At 36.3% G+C, this 21,420-nt stretch overlaps 2 protein-coding genes across 3 annotated transcripts in view; one reads left to right on the top strand and one right to left on the bottom strand.

The window, feature by feature from the left end:
* Positions 1–21,420, top strand: part of waw (Translation factor waclaw) — a 554,624-nt gene that overhangs the window by 399,953 nt on the left and 133,251 nt on the right. For both annotated transcript variants that reach the window (XM_089089339.1, XM_089089338.1), the window contains exon 9: positions 19,304–19,441. In XM_089089339.1, the coding sequence (XP_088945465.1) occupies positions 19,304–19,441 (138 nt within the window). The remainder of the gene's footprint in view (positions 1–19,303; positions 19,442–21,420) is intronic.
* The window catches only part of LOC148951805 (uncharacterized), a 51,779-nt gene that overhangs the window by 18,232 nt on the left and 12,127 nt on the right, over positions 1–21,420 (bottom strand). The window contains exons 2-3 of the mRNA XM_089089341.1: positions 9,929–10,463; positions 8,024–8,155 (exon numbers count right to left, since the gene is read on the bottom strand). Of these exons, the coding sequence (XP_088945467.1) occupies positions 8,024–8,155; positions 9,929–10,288 (492 nt within the window). The 5' untranslated portion in view covers positions 10,289–10,463. The remainder of the gene's footprint in view (positions 1–8,023; positions 8,156–9,928; positions 10,464–21,420) is intronic.

A 21,420-nucleotide genomic window follows, 5' to 3' on the forward strand; every position in this document is an offset into this window, starting at 1 on the left:
TAACAATGAAACAATTTTTGACGATGAAAAATTGATTTCACTTTAAAATGCCCTTCGTCGTGTTAACAAACATAAACCTAATCGTGAAAAACCAATTCAAATCAATGTCATTGATCAAGCTTCTGAAAACTGTGAAACACCGGAAACTAAAGATTTTTTAACAAGTGGTCTGGACTTGTTGCCCAACTCCTATCGTGAACAAAGTAAAAGACTCTAGACATATCTCACCGAAAATGAACAAATTGATGAGAAAAAGAATGTATAATCCAGTATAATCCAGGATAAGCCTTACAATGTAACCAATTTATTAACGGTTCTGATTGAGAATCGTACAAGAGTCGAATCCATTGACGGGCATTTATATAATTTTTTAAAGTCGTAATATTTTCCTAAAACTCTTTTTGGCAATAAGTAAATTCGAAAGAAATTAAACAACATAGTCAATTAAAGATAGAAGATGATTTTAAATCGTTCATGAAAAGTACACCTAGTGGTGATTGGATACCGGTAACTAGACAAAAGCGAAGACTTATTGATTCACCAGGTAGTATACAAAAGGGTAGCGGACGGTTACGATCAAAATGGATCAAAATTTAAAATGTGTTTATGAAAATATTGGAGAACCAGGAATTTTAAGTTATCCAAGTACACTTGCACAGGTTATCGGGATTGAAAAGAAGCTAGCAAAAGAGTATTTGCAAAAGGAATCTGGTTATACTCTTCATCGAAGTCATAGGGTTTATGGTAATAACTATCAAAAAACTAAAGCTTTTTATCCAGGACATGTATTACAAGCAGATTTTTTTACTATGGACGCGATTCAAAAACGTCATAATAAACCGTACAAGTATGTTTTACTCGCAATAAGTGTTTTATCGGTATGCATATTCAGTTCCATTGCAGTCAAAGGAGAGGCAGTGAAGTTGCTAAAGCCATTGAATCCATTTTTGAACAAGATTCATATAAAAATTCCAACAGACCGTGGAAGTGAATTTTTTAATGCCTATGTAAACAAATTTTATTGAAATATGATACAATACTCTATCGTACTCATAGTCCTATAAAGGACCGCATTGGCAGAACGTTTATAACGAACTATTCGACTTTTAATTTCAAGATATTGTAAATTGAGAAATACAGCTGCATTTAGTCATGATTTAAATACAGTCATGCAAATATACAACCAAATCCTCGTCGATCCTTGTTCAATAATAGTCCTCAGGAAGTTCATTATAGGAACACATTTCCTTAGACAATATTCTAATGAAAAGGCGGAAAAAGAAAAAAATTGAATGTTTGTGATACTGTTCGAATCAGTCGTATAAGCAATATTTTAAAAAAGGGAAATGCCTTGTGGTCTACTGAACTTTTTAAAGTATCAAAAATCCTAGATACTAAACCTATAACATATCGTCTTCGTGATATGAAAGATGAAAAGATTCTTGGCAGATTTTATGATTATGAATAACAAAAAGTCTCAAATAGTGAAATTTATTACATTAAAAAGGTATTAAAGACTCGTACACACCAGGGAAAGAAACAGTTGCTTGTTCGCTGGCTAGGATACAACTCTGATTTTGATTTGTAGATACCCGCTGAAGGCGTTCATAATCTCTGAAGTTTTTTATGTGACATTCATGTCCAATGTTTCTGATCATCTCTATGACGAATTGAATAAAACAAGCGATTTTTGGAAAAAAACTTTCCCTGGCAATTAAATTTGAGGGAAGGTATGGAGTGGCTCTTGTAGATTGTATTTTTAAAGATACATATGATATCATAAGAAAGAATCATACATGTGATATAAAAATTTGAACCCATTACTGGCCAATTGTTAGCGATCAATAAATTGAAAACATGAATCTATTGCAATACCCTTTGCCTCAGTATAACATAAGGAGTTTGGGAGCATGAACGAATTACGTTGTGCAATCAACACAAAAATTTTCAATCGTAAAAATGGTGCATTTCAGTTCAAGTATTCAGAGCTTGAGGGTAAAATCTACATTAGTTTGCCCATCGACAATGAAATGGTTATTCTCAATGATAGTCTAAGAGAAGTAATTGGTTTTAAACATAATGTAATCAAGGGTAAAATTGCAGTATGAAAGGTAAATTTCCAATCGTAAAAATGTTGCCTTTCAGTTCAATTATTCAGAGGTTGAGGGTAAAATCATTAGTTTGCCCGTCGACTACGAAATGGTTATTCTTAATGATAATCTAAGAGAAGTACTTGGTTTTAAACATAATGAATCAAGGGTAAAAGTGCAAGAAGCACAAGTGGCATGAATCGTGTCATTTTCGCAGAGTATCCGCCCTCCTTCTCCTCGGACAGATGTATATTTCTATATAAATCCTTTGTCAAGAAATCAAGAGTCGGTAATACCAATGTCCCTCTCTTACGTGTTCTTGAACGAAAAACCTCTATTAGACCATATTCACCACTACAATATTAAGCACCTTCAATACATTCCAGTCAACACATTGTATTTGGGGCTCTGTCAGCTAACATTAAGACACGAATTAGGTGATCTTCTTGCAATAACAAAAGATTTGGCTATAATTACATGTCATTCTCGACCCCACCAGTGAAATGGCTATTTGAAATCAGTTTGAATGTCCTGATTTTAATTGCTACGCTGCTAATTTTAGACCACGACAATTATAACATGGAAGGGACTATTATAAGGGTCGTTCGTCAGTTAGTTTGCTAAGCTTCTGCATTTTTTCTTCAAAAATATTCAAAAAACAAAACAATTATTCCAAAAAAACTGGACGAGGAAAAAAGAAGAAAGAAAACGTGTTACTAGTATATTAAGGCAGAGAAAAACCTTAAAACTAAAACATAGATTAACTTAAACATGAAAAACATGGATAAAGATTAGATTGTTTGGTATGTCAGTCTTAGAAAGGAAGTTTTTGAAATTTTCTTTCATATCAATACACACATAATGAATACAAGCTGGATTTTCTAGTTTATTCGTTTTGAGCAGGTATCAAGAATTTTGGCTGTAATTGTTTCATTTGGATAAAATTGCGACCAGGGGGCCCATTTGGATAATCTTGTCTAATTAACAGCAAATATTGCTTATGTAGAACCAGTGAAAAGAAATAAAGTTGCTTGTAATCTCTTTCACAAAATGGCTTCATAATTATTTTATTTGATTCGGCAAATCTTTTTGCATATTTACGCCGACAAAGTTTTCTTAAGTTAATGACCTGAAATTTTCACTTAAGGTCATTTAAAATCACTCATTTAAGTTCCTTTAAGGTCATTTAAGGGCTATTTATGGTCACTCAGTAATATATATTTACATTTATTTGTAGATTTTATTTTCTAAGTACATGAGATTAATTAATGGCATTATGGCAATTAAAATTAATTGAAATTACTAACCCGTTGCATTTAGGGAATTTTCTGTCCTCAAAAATATTTATTCTATCATTAGAAAAGGAGGGAAGGAAAATGTGGTCTATATGCAAGTTAGCTATGTGAGTAGGTAGGCCTATGTAAACGATTAGTTACGCTACTTCGATGACGCGTTGTCAGATTTTTAGTCCGAAGGTCGCATGTTCAACTCCTGGAATGGTCGCATTTTTCATTGGAATGCCTTTTTTTGTAGTAGAAATTATAAAAACAAAAGGCAGTGCCGAGCTTGTGACAGAAAAAAGGTAAGATATATAAAAAAGGCAGTGTTGACCTGGTGAGGGAGAAAATGGTTCCCCTCCCCCTCCCACAACTATAGAGCTTTATAAAGACCAAGCTGCCATCTATGATTCACACATTCAACTCAATCTCAAGTCAGGTAGTGGCCATGTGGTAGTACTCTCACACCACCCTCTAGTACATAGTTTTGTCCGATATGGTGGACATGGCATTTTTTCGACTCGAACTGTATGGTTTTTGTGTTTTTAAGAACGGATGGCCGTTACACTGGCTCTTGGAACTAAATTTTGTTCTAGAAAGTTCCTGTAAACATTCATGTTGAAATTTTCCTTTACATAGTATGATGACACCCCTTTATAGACTTTTATGGTAGTCGCATTGTGCGTTTCCACGCAGTACACCTTCGGACCGGGAAATACACCATGCAATAGTAAATCACTTCCCGTTTCTGATTTTAATTTTAATAATTGATTTGGGGTCTTTCGTTTCACTAGCTCCGGATATTGGGACAGTTTGTGTAATCTATCCGAGAGCTAATGTGCCCCCAATTTTCCAAATATTCCAATAAATTATTAGTTTTAACTTTTAACAATAAAAAATCAGTATCCCCGTAAAAAAACTTGAACTTTCCCCTCCCTCAGCCACTGATGTTTGCACACAGTGTAAAAAAGCTCCAACATGAGTTTTTTTGCAATTTACAATATGGCACTGCCAGTGGCAATTTTTGTATTTAAAAAAACTTTTTTTTCCTATGTTAAAGGACCATATTGGAGTCAATGATCGTGAATGATGTGAAGTTTGTATCCGCAATGATTCAGGCACTTCTTTCGGGACAGTCACAACATCACAACGACTCCTGTTTCATACACTGACACATCTTACCAAATGCCGGATTTAGAATAAGTTTAAATATCTCTCTTTTGACCTTTGTTTTTACTTGAGATCGTTTACTGACAAAAGTGTGAACAAACGTCTTCATGTAAGGTTTTTGGTTGAATTGGAGGGCTCTATGCATCCTTGTGACATTGAAACTGTTAGCAAGCATCCACTGAAGAAGAACGTGGTTTTCAACAATAATCTGTTTTGGCTCCAGGTCGGTAATAAGCTTTTGTTTTGAAGGTGTCCAACGGATGTCTTAATTTTCTACTAATGATAAATTTTACGGATTCAGCGAGTCCATATGCACCGGTCTATTATTGCACAGGAAAACAAAGTCTTTTACCGAGTCATGAAGTTCCATAGGAATTTCACCATCAATTTCGAAAAACCATTCTTGTTGTCCATTTTCCTTAACAGTGTGAATATTGGAGAAATTTGGTGCAAAAGGATTGTTAAGCCATTGGTAATTCCCACTCAGCAAATAAAAGTGAGAGATTGGCGACTGGTAAAGGGAATTCATATCCAAGAAAACGGCATCCGAATTTTCACCGGTACGTTGTCCAGTCGGGTTGGTTTCAAAGATGCGATCCCCATGAAAAGCAAACCCTCTCCGCATTTGTCTCTGTGCAAACAGGTGCTTATCCACGTCGGCAATCAGACCTATTTCTGCTCCACTGATTTTAAGAATTAAATCCATCACCAGACGAGGAGTGGAAAAATAATACCCCACATCGAACCCCCATACTTCATAAATTGTATCTGTGTTTTTACAGGCAATATCCAATAACGTCAATACATCACTTCCCAGGTACATTTTACAATAATCTCACCCATTTTTACACCTTCCCTTTGCCCACACCCTCTTGGCAAATTCATAATCGGCATTGGTGCTTTGACCTTCATGAAGTGAATCACAAAACTCTGCCATGGGTGGTTATTTTTCCTCACTTAGCGTCAAAACGGAGCTGTAGTACTCGTACGGGTATTTGCCCTTACACGTTAATAAATCATACAGTTCCTCATCTGGAAAGTGCTGTTTGAGAGGGAGAAAATGTTAAAATCGTCGCTTTTTTGTACTTGAATTAATTAACTCTAGGGATTTGGGAAGAAAATAAAAGAATCAAGGAAACGGATTTTAATCCAAGATTTATTACCATTATCAATTGTTTGTCATTTAAATTCTAAGACTAGAAGCTTTTCAGATGATTTCTGTATGATGTTAATTTAAAAATAACCATATACCCATGTGCCATCTACAACCTCACCTTTCTGAAATTTTCCAAACGCTGGTAACATGAATTTAAAATCATAGTTGGAAATGTGCATGTATACCGGTAAAAATTACTGCTGCCTAACATTTAAATTACACGATTTATGAGCGACCCTCTTGGTATAAATGGTCATATCTCCGAGTTTTCGCATCCGCCTCATTCATATTTTTCTTGTAAACTCAAATTTCTTGGCATAAATGGTCATGGTCCCAGGTTTTCGCATCCCCCACATTCATATTTTTCTTGTAAATCCAACAAATGTCTTGATTTTTAATAGCCAACTCGTCCTCAGGTGATAGATTCACTGGATAATGTGAAGGGCGCAGCCGTGAAATTGTCTCATTTGCTGTTTTCATGAGAGCAACCATAGCTGTGCCAACACGATCTTTTCCACCAAACGACTCACAAAAATCTACCAACTGCATGGTATTACATGAATCTCCGTGCGTGCGCAAAATAGATCACAATAGCTTCATGTTTTTCACATTATTCGAATTTGACGGATCCGACACATCCATTAGAGTAGCCTCAAATACCTTGGTGCTCGGCAACAGTGTGCTCTGAAAGCTTTTGAACCGCAAGGTAGCATTGACCCCTGAAACCGTTTCCACAGACTGGTAACCATGACGCTTGTAGTGTTTCAAATGATTTTTTAACATTAATCCGGTATAAAATCTAGATAGACATATTGGGCAGTAATGACAAGCCTCCCCATCATTATAATTTTTACCTTCATTTAAAACCCTGCAAATATTAGGAATTGGAAAGAAATGTCCAATTGATTCAGGATCTTTTGCAGGTTCGTACAGAAGCCATACCCAGTGTTTCACAGAGTCAATGGACCGGGCCCTTAGAGAATAAATTACCCCCTTTTTTATCACATAGTTCCCACTCTTCAAATTCTTCATCAAACTTTAAAACCGTTACCCCAACTTTAAATGTTCATTAGACTTTTCAAAAATTTCAATCCCCTTAAACGTTACTTGATACTGGCCCCTTAAACATTTAAAATCTAATTTTGGAAAATCAGAACCGTCTTTTACATTTACTGTCCAATCATCTAAATCTGTTTTACTAACGTCATTTTGTAGAGGCTTATGAATTGCCACAGGGACAGAATAATTGAAACACTCCAACCCTGTGTCAAAACGAAAGTGTTGCACACCTTTAGTACCTTTTAAATCACTATTTTATTGATCAAAGTTTTCTTCTCCTCCCACCTCTTAATGCAAATTTTCTTTTAAATTTAGTATTATTCAACTTAAATTTTTCTATAAACAAAACTGATAGCCCACTCCCATTCTAATTGTAACCCTCCATCCTATTAAAAAGTTCACCCACCCAATCTGAAAACACACCCTCAAAATTATTCAGGTCTGGGTGTGGAGTTTGCGTCTGTGTTTGAATATGATGATCGCGCAAAACACCCAAACTTACATTAAAAAAATAATTTTAAAGGCGATTGGTGCTTTTAAAGAATCTCTCCCTCCCGCCTCCTTAAATATTTTTTGAGAAGTGCTTGCATCATGCTGATGTAGAGGTCTGCGATTTCTATGGGGTCCATTTGAACAGTACCACATGACAGGGAATTGAACGGGTCACAAAACTCGGCCCTATATAGATGAATATTGCCCAAAGCGGTATCTGCTGAATTTAAGTCTGGCATCACTCGAGTCGAGCCAGCTTCAATCTGTACTATATCACTGTGAGGGGCGGGCGCTTCTAGCACTCTCTCTACCTCCTTAGCTGGTAACTCATCTACCCATTCATAGTCTATATCGAGACCGAAATCCCTCTCAAAACTAAATCAAAGGGTGGTACACTAGCTGAACTCTCCCCTGCACTTAAACCCCCCTGGCGTTCACTATTCTGCAAGAACTCTTGCATGTTAATGAGGTCACTCTCTCGACCTCTTTAGCTGGTAACTCATCTGCCCATTCATAGTCTTTATCGAGACCGAGATCGCTCTTGGAACTGTAGACACTTCACTACTCATTGGAATGATCATTGCATTATGATGGTGTACATGCCCCCTTAAAACTGTAGACACGCTAGTACTTATTGAAATGCAAAGGTGTCCTCACTACTGATATAAATATGATGTTCCTTCCATAGAGCTCCTTTTGTATGTATTATGAAGCATTGAAAGGTTTGCCCACACTACTGCTATACCCTTTAGAATTAAAAAAAGGATTGCAAAACTCACCGTGGGGAGATTTGGTTCTGGCCAGACTTCAAGGCTATTATCGATCCATGTCGGTATTTCATAGGCATTGGTCTCTTGTACTGCCGCTAGGAGACTAGTAATATAATCTTGAATTAAATAGTCGAAATCGTTCTGAAAAAAATTAGGTATGAAACTTTGAACGCCCCCATTGGTAGGAACACCGAAACCTTCTAAGCGAACAATCCTCCCAAAAGCTAGCAGATAAAATAGTCGATAAGGTTAGAAAAGGTGGTTAAAGACAAAAGTAATTAGACAAAAGTATCGAAAAGGACAGAAAAAAACTAAATAAATTTAGGTACGAGTGAAGCTAAATGGGGGACACCGATAAGTCCTAAAAACTATGGAGTTTGCGCTGAAAATCTGAAAAACAAACTTATTTAGAGACCTCTAATATTCTAGCGAATATCTATACACATAAAAGTTTCCTTACAATGGTTAGAAATGGTGAAAACGAGCTTATTTCTTAGGGGGTGGTGAAATTTAATACTAGATAGGGTAGGGAGCTAGAAAGGTAAGAGTAGCCACTTAAACATTAGAATAAGATAGAACAGAAACGCTGAGTAAAACCTCTCTAATGTCCCGAACAAGTGAAAAATTAAAAATAAGCCCTTAAAAATATTTACTACTACTACTAACAACTCATCGCAGCACCAAGCCGCCTGAAGCCAACACAGCTACGCACGCTCCTCCTCCACCCCAATCTATTCAAAGCCTCCCTTTTTACACCTGCCCGCGAAGTTCCCATTTCCATTAAATCTTTCCTTATGACGTCGTCCCACCCCAGATAGGGACGACCTGCTGTCCGTTTAGCCCTAGATGGTTGGCCGAAAAGAACAATCTTCGGAAATCTGTCATCCTTCATCCGCACAACATGCCCTAGCCACCTCAACCTTTCTTTCATTATAGACCTAGAGAGCGGTATTGAACCACATTTTTCGTATAGCATTTTGTTTGAAATACGGTCAGTCAGCCGGGTACCCATAACAATCCTTAAGCAATTTCTCTGGAAAACATCTAGCAAATCTTCATCCGCTTTTCGGAGCGTCCATGCTTCAGAGCCATATTTGACCACATTTTTTTAACTGTGAAAAACACCCTGAGCCTTGGCTATTCTATTTTTAATATCTTCACTGCTCCCACCATCTTTACTAATAATACTACCAAGGTAAGTGAAGCTGCCCACCTGATCAATCTTTTCATTACCCAACGTCACCTTTTCATCTTCACTTATTCATAGCCTTAGTGACTCAGTCTTCCTAACATTAATTTTCAAACCAATTCTAGCACCCTGAACTCGCAAAACCTCTAAAACTTCATTCATTTTGCTCACACTTTTCTCTATGATTCTTATATCATCATCATACTACACGTCCATGACACTTGTGCCTAAAAAGGAGAGTCAGAGGGCTCATAGGTAATTGTATGTGATCATTACATCCCCGCGACTCCCCCTCCTAACGCTACAATGTGTTATAACAAAACAAACCTTAATTCCTGATTTAATACAAAACCAGCTGCTAACCTCATTTCCTACCTTAACCGCAGCAGTGTTATTCTCGTACATAGCACTAATCACTTTAATGTATTTGTCTGGTGTACCATACAAGGTTAAAACCTTTACTAAAGCTCCTCTATCAACAGAATCGAACGCTTGCTCATAATCTATAAAACTGAGGACCAAAGGTGTTTGAAAACTTAGGCACTTCTCAATTATTAACCTAAGAGTGAAAATTTGGTCAACACATCCTCTACCTTTTCTAAAACCGCACTGCTCTTCTCTTAAAACTTTGTCTACGGCATCTCTCAGTCTAAAAAGTATCATATTACTAAGCAATTTGCTACCTACAGAGACCAGACTAATGCCTCGATAATTACCACACTCACTTTTATATGGTGATAATTCCCTTCAAGGCCTGAAAGACGCGTGGAAAATGCCTTTACTATGCAGGAAATATAAGGCAGGAGATAATAGGTCAAAAAAGGTTGAAAAATAGTCTTATTTTGAGTCTTCAAATTTTGGCTGCACTTGGGTGCCAGATGGTCCTGGCATTTCGTAATGTAGGCACAATCTTCAAGTGGTGGGACGGCTCTTGATTGTCGTGGCAACGAATACTGGAGGGCAGATGGACCAAGGCCTCGAGTTTGGGCTTGTGTTGGTAGTGCAGGTGGAAGTCCGATTTGAGTTTTTCTGTCAGGGTGTTGCACATATGAACCAGTGCCTTGAGTGTGAGTTTGTGTTGGCATTGCTGGTCTGGAAGGGGCGTGAGGGCTCCTGGCATCACAAGATGGGGGTCAATGGCTGGCCCAGAAGATGTGTAGATGGTCCGGCATATCTTATGATGGAAGATCTTGCGGGTTGCACAGGGGTCGCTTCACTCACTCTGGCTTGCCTGTTGAGAGGACCCAGGGCTGGGTAATTCTAAAAAGAAGGGGAAATTTACTATATGATAATGACTCCCTCTTACGGAAGAAAAGAAATTAGTGAATGTAGGATTTTTAGGAAAGCCTGTTAAACCTAAAGAGCAAATAAAATCCATGAATTCGAAAAAGTAAGGGCATTTAAATTGATCAACCCGGGATCTTTTCCGGGAAGTTGAAACTGGGAAACCAGTGTTTCGCTATTGCTCCATCCCTCCTTTAAATAAGTCAGTATTTTCAGGAAAGAGTTGACAAATAGACCTATAAAGAATAAGTAATCTTTTCTTTATACGCAGGAATTTTAAAAATGGAAAATAAGTTGAACAGTAAAGGGAAAAAATGCTAGAGAATATGATCCTATTAATGGGGGGGGGGGATACATTTAGTTTTTACCATTTATATGCACTAAGTAGTTTAAAAACTAGATGTTTGTCTAAAACAAATGTTTTTTATTGTCCCATGCTTATACGTACTATTTCCATGCCTAAAAAATGTGATTATTACGCATAAATTTTGCCGAGAAAGTTCAGCTTAGAATAATGCAAAAGCCGTCAAACCTTGCGATAACCATTCATTATTTACCAGACACAATATGAAAGGGTTACAGCCCATATTCACAACACATTCCGATTTTAAGGAAAGCACGCGCGATAGATTTGACACATTTGATGGATTCTAAGATTTAAACAAGTGTCTCTATACATGACTAGAAGATTGCTGTAAAAACAATATTTTGACGAAAAGAATGATTTCTTTTTCGAAGGAATTAAATGGCAAGGAATGGGGGTGGGGAAGGGTTACACAGTAGAAAAAGAGTATGTTTTGAAATAAACCAGATTATAAAGTTTTTTTTTTGGGGGGAGGGGGTAGAGTGAGAAAAGGGACACTTTTTTATTAGTATTATCTATTGTTAAAGATGCTTGTGTATTTGTCAACTTTTTGAAAGAGACTGATAGAGAACGCCTTTAACATATATATATATATATATATATATATATATATATATATATATATATATATATATATATATATATATATATATATATATATATATATATATATATATATATATATATATATATATATATATAGCATAATTTGTTGGTGTATGTTTCTTTCCTAGAAAAGCTTTGCAGGGGGTTTTAGCCACTTGGATGTTTTCATCTAGTAACAATGCAAGGGAGTTTTGATAGCTGGGGTTTGTCTGGGAAAGCGTCGTGGGGGATTTCAACCACCTGGGAACGTGTCTAGACATGATTTTGCCTAGTAACATGGAAAAGATGTGCCACCTAACCTTGTCAAGGACAGGAATTTCGACAGGTGTGGCGTCCTAGGGTTGCGCTAGAAAATCACATGTTATTTTTCCGATGCATGCTGTGACGTCAGAGGGCTCCGGTAGAATCTTGCCTAGAAACAGGGCTGCGCTTGAATATTATAGGGAAAGGGATAGGGCTGCGCTTGAAAGCTGGGGTGGACAGTGCTTGAAACCTCAGGGCCCCCACTATTGTAGATGGGGGAGCCCACCCCATTTTTTTTGACACTCGATAAAACATGAGTCGGTAAAAGAGTGTTGCGAAGTGCCACCATTTTTCCGAAACCGGCAATTTTTTTTTTTTATTAAATAAAGCCCACGAAAATACTGATTTTTATGTACAGAAATCTCGAGCTTGGTTGGTAAACGCAGCAGTTTTACTGGCTCCTTCTGTTATTTTACAGATGGTGCTACGTTTTCCATTTGATTAAATAAAGAGCATGAAAAGAGTAAGATGAAATATACCGAAATCTCAATCTCTCTCGGTAAATGCAACGATTTTTCCGACTCGTGCAGTGATTTTAAGTATTGTATTCAAACGATATTATGTTAATCATTGATAAAAAAAACAGTCGGTAAAAATGACCTTGGCTAATAACGACCCTGGTTTCAAACCTACTTTTCATTATTTTTTTTCTATGTTTTTTCGGCTGTCGTTTCTTTTGGGGGGCTTTCTCTGAACTGCTTTAATTTCTTTTGCTTTTTTTATGGGTTGCTTCCTGGTCATTTTATAGTATTTGTGAGGATGTATAGTATATTACTTGAAGGAAATTTTCAAACTATGAGGCTCAGATTCTCGCAGAAAATGTCTTGTTTGAGCTCTGAACTCCATTTATTTATGAAATAAATGAAAATTTGTTCTTTTCGAACCTCCCACTTTTCTTTGATTTTCGTTCCCCTTTTTCATTGCAAACTTTTTTACTTTACCTCTTTTTAAGCGATAAAATTGAATTTTTTCTAACGTTTTGTTAAGATTTAATAGTAAAATTACCAAATACCACATTAATTATGCTGCTGCAACTTAATGTCGGCAAGGCGAATGATAGCAAGACATTGTCGCAAGTTTAGAATGAGAAGACTGTAATATTTTAGTATCAAACAGTTCGTGGTAACGAACTGTAAGTAAGGAGCGACCCGGCTCAATGGTAACCGAAACTCTAGAAAACAGGTTATTGATACCAATAGATATCACAAAAGAATCAGATTTCTATGCTGATTTCAAATATATAACTTTCGTCAAGTTTAGTGATATGCATCAAAAGTTACGCGCCTGTGAATATTTGGCTGATTTTCAAAAAAAGGCTGAAACACCCCCTAAAAGTTATAGAACCTTGAGGAAAATCACACAATTATATTCAGTGGATCAGAGAACCCTACTATAGATTTTTCAACCTCCTGTCTACAAAAATGTGGAATTTTACATTTTTTCCCAGAAGAAAGATCGCGGAAGCGTGTTTATTTGTTTGTTTTTTTGTTTTTTTTTCCCAGGAATGTTCGTATCGACCAAGTGGTCCTAGAATATCGTGGGAGGGCTCATTGGAACGGAAATTAAAAGTTCTAGTGCCCTTTTTAACCCTTTCAGTCACGAATTTTAGCCTGGAAGGTCAAAATTATGAGAGTAGCGAAAGTCAACCATGTGATGGATAAGTACTTACCAGGAATTTTTTCAGATTTTTTTCTGAACGTCTTCTTTCTTTTCCACCATGTACTTGAGCAAGGACAGTGTGACCAAATTTATTCAAATACAGTATAAAACCAATGAAAAACTGAGACTTCAAATATAGTACAAAAAACGAGAAACTGAATTGACAATGATCCTTTTACGTTTCTTTAGGTTTGTGAAACTGTGCGAAACAGTTTCGCGATTCTTCCAGGCAAAGTGGGACGTTGCACTTGGTACACATGAACCTAGTCTTCATGATACAGGGGGCATTTTTACACCTGTTTTGGGCGGCAAATTTTTCTGGCCAATGAGCAAAGGAATCTTTCTTCACGGCGGAGCAGGGCCTACGAAATTTGAGTTTTCGTTTCCTACGATTTTCGGCAACCGAGTCTTCTTCATCACTCTCCTCCTCTTCGCTTGAAGGAAGAGATCTGGGTCGGCCTCTTCTTCTAGGAGTGTCTTCAGACATAATGAGAGTCTCTGCTATGTCGAGTCGGAAGGTGAACGAATCGACAATGTTCTTTTGTCTCATATTCTGTGCCTTGCAAATCTCGACATATTCAAGCCAACTGTTGACTACAGCAAGATCGATCAAATGGAATACGAGTCTCAAAGTCCATTTTTTTGATCGAATGAGGGTCCTATAGTAGGATACCATCTGGTCAAGCTTATCAACCCCACCCATACTCAGGTTATAAGCCGCAATAGCTTCCGGCTGCGTCACTTGTACCTCTGTCTTCGTTTTCTTACACCACTTCATCACGTTTTTTACGTTGCCGCTTCCAATCATGTTAGAAGTGACTATCACCGATCTACAGTCCATCCACTTGATCAGACATACTTCTCCACTCACTAGCTCGTGGAACGCCCCCTTCCTTTCTTTTTCAGAGACGTATCAGATTCCAACTTTGCGCCAAGAACTCTATTCGCTCTGATCGTGCCGGTGCCATACATACTTTTCCGTTCAAGCTCTTCAAGGAGCGGAATACTCGTAAAAAAGTTGTCAAAGAATATTTTCGTATGCGGGCGAAGCTGGACGCGACCAGCAAGAGCTAGTACCATTCCAGGTCCCAGTCCGAACTGCTTCTGCTCTTCCGTCAGGATAGTTTTCTTACCCTGGTAAACATCAAAAGTGAGTATGATGCCGTTACTGTTACAAAGCATAAAGATTTTTATGCCCCACGGTGTTGGCTTCCCCCTGATCTACTGTTTTATGTCCAATGCACCGGTGTACGGCACCATTTGCTCGTCGACTGATACATACTCAGAAGGTACGATGCTTTCTGTCTTTTTCAGGACCCGGTCTATAACCGGACGAACCTTCCATACGCGATCGGTGTTCTCCGGGTCTTTAGAGAGGATATCTACCAGATGAAACAAATTTCGGAGACGCGAAAACCTATTGAAGTTCATGGCGTCTGCTATTAGAGGTATCCGAGTCCGACTACCCCAGTACATGCGATACCTTGGGAATTTAAAAGCACTCATCGCTATATGAATACCTATGAACCTTCTTATTTCAGAGGCTGTTGTACCCAAACTTGAGCCGGTTTTCTGTACAGAATAAAGATTGGTCATCTCGGCGGCTAACTCATAAAATTCACTATCAAAATATTCTTTGAAGTAGTCTATAGGCTCCTCGGGACCAAGTGGCGGCGGCGCCGGGTCGGCATTGTTGATAACTTTCGAGAAGATCGCATTCTTCCATACGAGTCTGCGTTTTCAATTTTTCGGAGGCGGGGGGAGGAGCGGCTCATCATCCTCAACTTCCTATAATGAATCTTCATCCGTATCGTGTGGCTGCGATAGATTTACTGACGCCCAATCTTCACCTTCGTCATCTGAGTTTGGTAGGTCCGATAACTCTGAAAGGTCTGAGTCGATCGCGTCCAAGACATTCAGTATGTCAGCGTGACGAACTCGACGTGGTCGATCATTGGATGGACCTGGAAAAGAAGATAGTGAGTCGCTTTTACAGAATATCGACGTGACAGGAAAAAGTTATCACGGATGTTTTAAAATAATACTACCAAAAGTATGTTCCTCTGACTGTACCATATATGCTGCTATTGAACTAGAAAAGTTAGTATCAAGTCACACTGTCCTGACCCAAGAACACGCTACTTCGAAAAAATCTGCGGCATCTATCCAACGCACTAGCGAGGTAAACTTTTTTATAGATGGGGTAACTAACTGAAAAGGACAAATGAACCCCTTTTTTCGCGTATTTTCATGGTAAATCTGGTAAAAAAAATGCATGAAAACATACCTGGTAGATCCATTCTTTCGAGTACGGATGTGCAACAACTTCAAAATACTGCTAAAAATCAGAATTTAGCATCATCGGTTTGAAACTTCGCCAGTGTCTTTTCGCATTACTTATTATTATGGAGCGCATACTCGAGTATCGCTGCCACCTACAGGGTCCAAGAAGACCAAGCGAAGCTGTGATGTTCTCATGTGAGAACATGGTGACTGAAAGGGTTAAGTGACCAAAAAAAATGGAGGGCAACTAGGCCCCCTCCCACGCTTATTTTTTTCCCAAAGTCACCCGATCAAAATTTTGAGATATCTATTTTGTTCAGCATGGTCGAAAATATGATAAATATGTCTTTTAGGATGACTTAATCCCCCGAAGTTCCCAGTGGGAGGGCTAAAAGTTATGAACTTTACCCATTGTTAACATATAGTATTGGTTATTGGGAAGTATACAGACGTTTTCCGGAGGTTTTTTTTCTGGTAGTGGGAGGGACGGGTGGGTCGGTGGTTATGTGGGAGGATCTGTTAATGAATGAAGTTTTCATGGGGGAATGGAAATTGCCATGAAGGGGGCGCCGGACTTTCCAGCATTATTTATTGGTTATTGGGAAGTATACAACCATTTTCAGGAAGGATTTTTTCTGGAGGGGGGGGCTAGAGGAGGGGGTTACTCTGGAGAATATTTTCGTGGAGGATGTTTCTTTGGGGTAAGGGACATTTCTATGAAGGGGGCGCCGGATTTCCAAGCATTATTTAAGAAACGATCAGAAATTAATTAAAAAAAAACAAGTTTTTTCAACTGAAATGTAAGAAGGAATATTAGAACTTAAAACGAACAGAAATTATAAGGCATGTGAGGGGGTTCTCCCCCAAGTCAGTACCTCGCTCTTTACGCTTCAGTTTTTTTTTAGTGATTTCAAAAGAGCTATCTATTCTAATTAAACGGCCTTTGTGATTCTGGGGTTTGTGAATCAATTTTTTTTTTAACTTTTAACGTAAAGAGCGTGGTATTGACTAAGGGGAGAACCCCTTCATATAAGTAATAACATATACGTAATAAAAAAAAACAATAAAAAAACAAGCGATACGGCTCAATAGTAATCGAAACTTTTAAAAACGAAATATTGATGTCAATAAATGTATCAAAAGAATGTGTTTATAATGCTGATCCTAAATATATAAATTTTATTAAGTTTAGTATTACTCATCAATGGCTAAGATACTGAGAAGATTTACTATATTTTTTAAAGAGTGGGGAAATATCCCCTACAAGTGAAAGAATTTTAATGAAAATCACAACGTCAGATTCAGCGTATCAGAAAACCCAATTAAATAGGTTTCAAGATCATATCTGCAAAAATCTGCAACTTTGTATTTTTTGCCAGAAGAAAAATATACGAATATAGAAGTTAGTTACGTAAGTTAATTTGTAAAGACATCCATTTAGCAAAAGAAAAGTAAAATTTTTATACAAATAAAAGCTGCATTAACTAAAAAACGATCAGAAATTAAATAAAAAAAAACAAGTTTTTTAAACTGAAAGTAAGGAGCGACATTAAAACTTAAAACGAACAGAAATTATTCCGTATATGAAAGGGGCTGTCCCCTCTTCAACGCCTCGCTCTTTACGCTAAAGTTTGACTCTGTCTCACAACTTTATTTTTTAAAACAATAAAAAACTTTAGCGTAAAGAGCGAGGCGTTGAGGAGGGGACAGCCCCTTTCATATACGGAATAATTTCTGTTCGTTTTAAGTTTTAATGTCGCTCCTTACTTTCAGTTTAAAAAACTTGTTTTTTTTTATTTAATAGTTGTAAGACCGCTAGGCCAACTGTAATGGTTCAGAAAGTTTGAAATCTTTGCAAATCAGGAAAATGCACTGACTACCTCTTGGTATCACTTGACCCAGTCACAACTAATACTGCAGAGTAGCTTGGCCATTACTGGCATTTATATTAACATTTGACAAATTTACATTGACATTACTGAGAATTACATTACTGATATTTAAATTGATACTTTTACATTTATATTTGACACATTTACAAAAATTTACATTGACATTTCTGACATTACTGACATTTATAGTGACACACTTAAATTTGCATTTGACATATTTACACACATTTACATTTCTAACTTTACTGACACTTACAATGCTACGTTTGCATTTGACTCATTTACACACATTTGCATTGACATTTCTGACATTACTAACATTTATATTACAGGCATTTACAATTATATATTTAAATTTAAATTTGATACATTTACATTGACATTTGTAACATTAGTGGCATTTACATTGACAATTTCAGATTTGACACGTTTAAATACATTTACATTGACGTTTCTGACGTTGTTGACATTTACATTACTGAAATTTACATTGTTACATTTACTTTAAATTTGATACATTTACATTTACATTATTGATATTTACATTGATACCTTTACATTTGACATATTTATCTTGGCAGATTTAAGTTTACATTTGACACATTTAGAGACATTTGCCTTTACATTTCTGACGTTACTGACATTTATATTACTGGTATTTAAATTGACCCATTTATATTGTCATTTTTGACATTACTAACATTTCCGTTACTGACATTTACATTAATACACTAACATTTGCTTATGCCACATTTACACACATTTTATTGACATTACTGAAATTTACATTGACACATTTACATTTGACACATTTGTATCGACATTTGTGACATTACTGACATTTACATTTCTAATATTTATATTGACACATTTACATTTCACATATTTACGTTTGTTTTTTCAACTAAAACTTAACCAAAGAAAAAGACAACAAAATGAATATCTATAAAAGTAAAACCACGGTAAATTCATTTATTAAATGGCATATGAAAAGTTCTCTCACTGCTACTGGTGATCGGGTCTGGAGAACTATGGCACCAGGGGTCAGTCTCTATCTGTGAATGTTTTTTTTTTTTTAACACAAGAGCCTTATTTTTGAAACCAATTACAAAAAAAATGGATAAAGGAAAATAGTAATGATAACTTCAACGTGTGCTGACATTGGCGTTAATTTTCAGCATTTATCTAACATATGCAACTTCGTGAATCTTTTTATCTGTTAGAGAATTATCTAGCATTTTGCTTTATTTCACCGAAAAATATGATCTTTATAATGATCTGACTTTCTTTTCTTCGTTTAATCTCAAACTTTGCACATGTCATAAAATCAGGTGATATTACTTCCTAGAGAAAAAGAAATAAAACTCATGGACAGTCACAATTTCGCCTTCAACAGGACTGCGAAACAAAAATTTATATGCTTTATAAAAATGAACTGAAAAGGCAATCAAAATATTATATGGCCTGTGAAAATAATAACCCTTTAGTATTGGTCAAGAACATTTTGAAAGCAAGCAATATTAAAGTATTAGGTAAGAGGTTGTAATTCCTAGCCTGATTAGCTGGCCGGAGCCCTACCTTTTTTTTTTAGCTAAGTTAAAATTTTAAATTGAAAGATATATTGCCTTATTAATAATTCACTATTTAAAGCTATATATGCAAAATTCATAATGTTGGTTTGTAGATAGATGATCCTTTTTTTCTTTCAGTATGGTTACTAGGGGAGAAAGCCGTTCAACGACATGGCAAGAATGTCATTACTATAACAAGTGCTGCATATTTGCCAGAGCCAAGCGTTATTGCTGATATAGAAGAACCAGTTATTAACGGCACAATAATCACTCCAGGTAAGTTTCCGGGCTTAGCCTTGTTGTATCACTTGAGAAAACCTGTCTAAGATTTTCTCTCTACCAGCCCAAGAAATTGTTCAGTAATATCAACACCTTTAAGAATTAAAAAAACCGATATTTAAACATTTCAGAAAGTTCGTGGTAGGGAACTGTAAGTAAGGAGTGACCCGGCTCAATAGTAACCGAAACTCTAAAAAACGGAGTTTTGATACCAATAAATAAAAAAAAAAATCGGATTTGTCAGAAGAAAGACCACGAATACGTGTTTATTTGTTTTTTGTTTTTTTTTGTAGTATATTTTTGTTTTCTTCCCAGGGGTGATGGTATTGACCTACTGTTCCTAGTATTCTGCGAGAGGACTCTTTTTAACGGAAATTAAAAGTTCTTGTCTCCTTTTTAAGTGGCCAAAATGTTTGAGGACAACTAAGCCTCCTCCCACGCTCATTTTTTCCCAAAGTCACCGGATCAAAATGTTGAGATTGCCATTTTGTTCAGCATAGTCAAATATCTGATAACTATGTCTTTGAGGATGACTTAATCCCCCACAGTCCGCATAGGAAGGGCTGCAAGTTATGAACGTTGCCCTTTTTAACATATATTATTGGTTAGTGTACAGACGTTTTCAGAGGTAGTGTTTTCTGGGGGGTGGTGGGGGGATTGGGTTACGTCGGAGGACCTCTCCATGGAGGAATTTTTGAAGGGGGAGAGAATTTTCATGAAAGAATTGCTGTATTTTCAATGCTGGATATCCCAGCATCATTTAAAAAACAATCGGAAATTAAATAAAAAAAAGTTTTTTCAACTGACATTAAGGAGTAACATTAACTCTTAGAAAGAACTAAAACTATTGCGTATATTAGGGGGTTCGCTGCCTAATCAATACCTCACTCTTTACGCTAATGTATTTTAATAATTTCAAAAGAGCTATTTATTCTAATTAAACGACATTTGTGATTCAGGGGTAATTATAAAAGAATTGGAACAAAATAAAAAATTTAACGTATAGAGCGGGGTATTGATGAGGGGGTGAACCCTCTCATATTATGTATGTGAGGAAGTTCGTCCCCTCGTCAATACCTTGCTCTTTACGCTAAAGTTAGAATTTTTTAAGTAATTTTCGATATAAGCAACAATTTGTTTTGCTATTTTCTAGCTAATCTTAGCATTTAATTTTACCTTAAGCATCTTCATAACTAGGATTTTCATAGGATAATAAACCAAGGATATTGTATGTTTTCGTCTTGTGTTTTTGTTATTAAATAAAAAAAATGTGTTTTTTCATACTGAAAGTAAGAAATAACATTACAACTTAATACGAACATAAATTATTATGGTTATCTTTTAAAGATTTTTTCGTTAATTCATTTCAGTGATTTGAGAATTGCTCAACTTGTGACTTTCATTTTCATAAAAACAGTTTTTACCTCTTTGGCCGTTTTGTTACGATGCCTTACAAAATTAGTTTTGCAAATATTGCTAAAAGTTTACGTGGGAGAATCTTTCCATGGAGAAATTTTTCGTGGGGGAAGGAAATTTTCCATGGAGGTGGAATTGCATTTACCGAGATTATTTAAGAAAAACAATCAGCAATTAAATAAAAAACAAGTTTTTTCAACTGAAAGTTGAAAGTAGCTCGCTCTTGCGCTAAAGTCTCTTTTTTTTACTATTAAAAGAAGTTATTATTCTATTAAATTAGCCTTTGTTATTCAGGAGTCATTCTTAAACAACTGGAACAAAAATTAAACTTAGGTTATTATAAGGTTATTATTAGTTAAAAAACAGTAAAATAAATATGCAAGTTTTGTTTTAATTATTCATGTACGATGAGTGAAATTCAAAACCTGATTGATTCAAAAATGATAATAAATTAAATAGAAAACAAGTTTTTTTAACTTAAAGTAAGGAGCGACATTAAAACTTAAAACGAACAAAAATTATTTCGTATATGAAAGGGGCTGTCCCCACCTCAATGCCCC

The sequence above is a fragment of the Artemia sp. Qi Xiang Cuo genome, chromosome 5 (genome assembly GCF_049724085.1).
Source record: "Artemia sp. Qi Xiang Cuo chromosome 5, ASM4972408v1, whole genome shotgun sequence".
Taxonomy (NCBI): Eukaryota; Metazoa; Arthropoda; class Branchiopoda; order Anostraca; family Artemiidae; genus Artemia; species Artemia sp. Qi Xiang Cuo.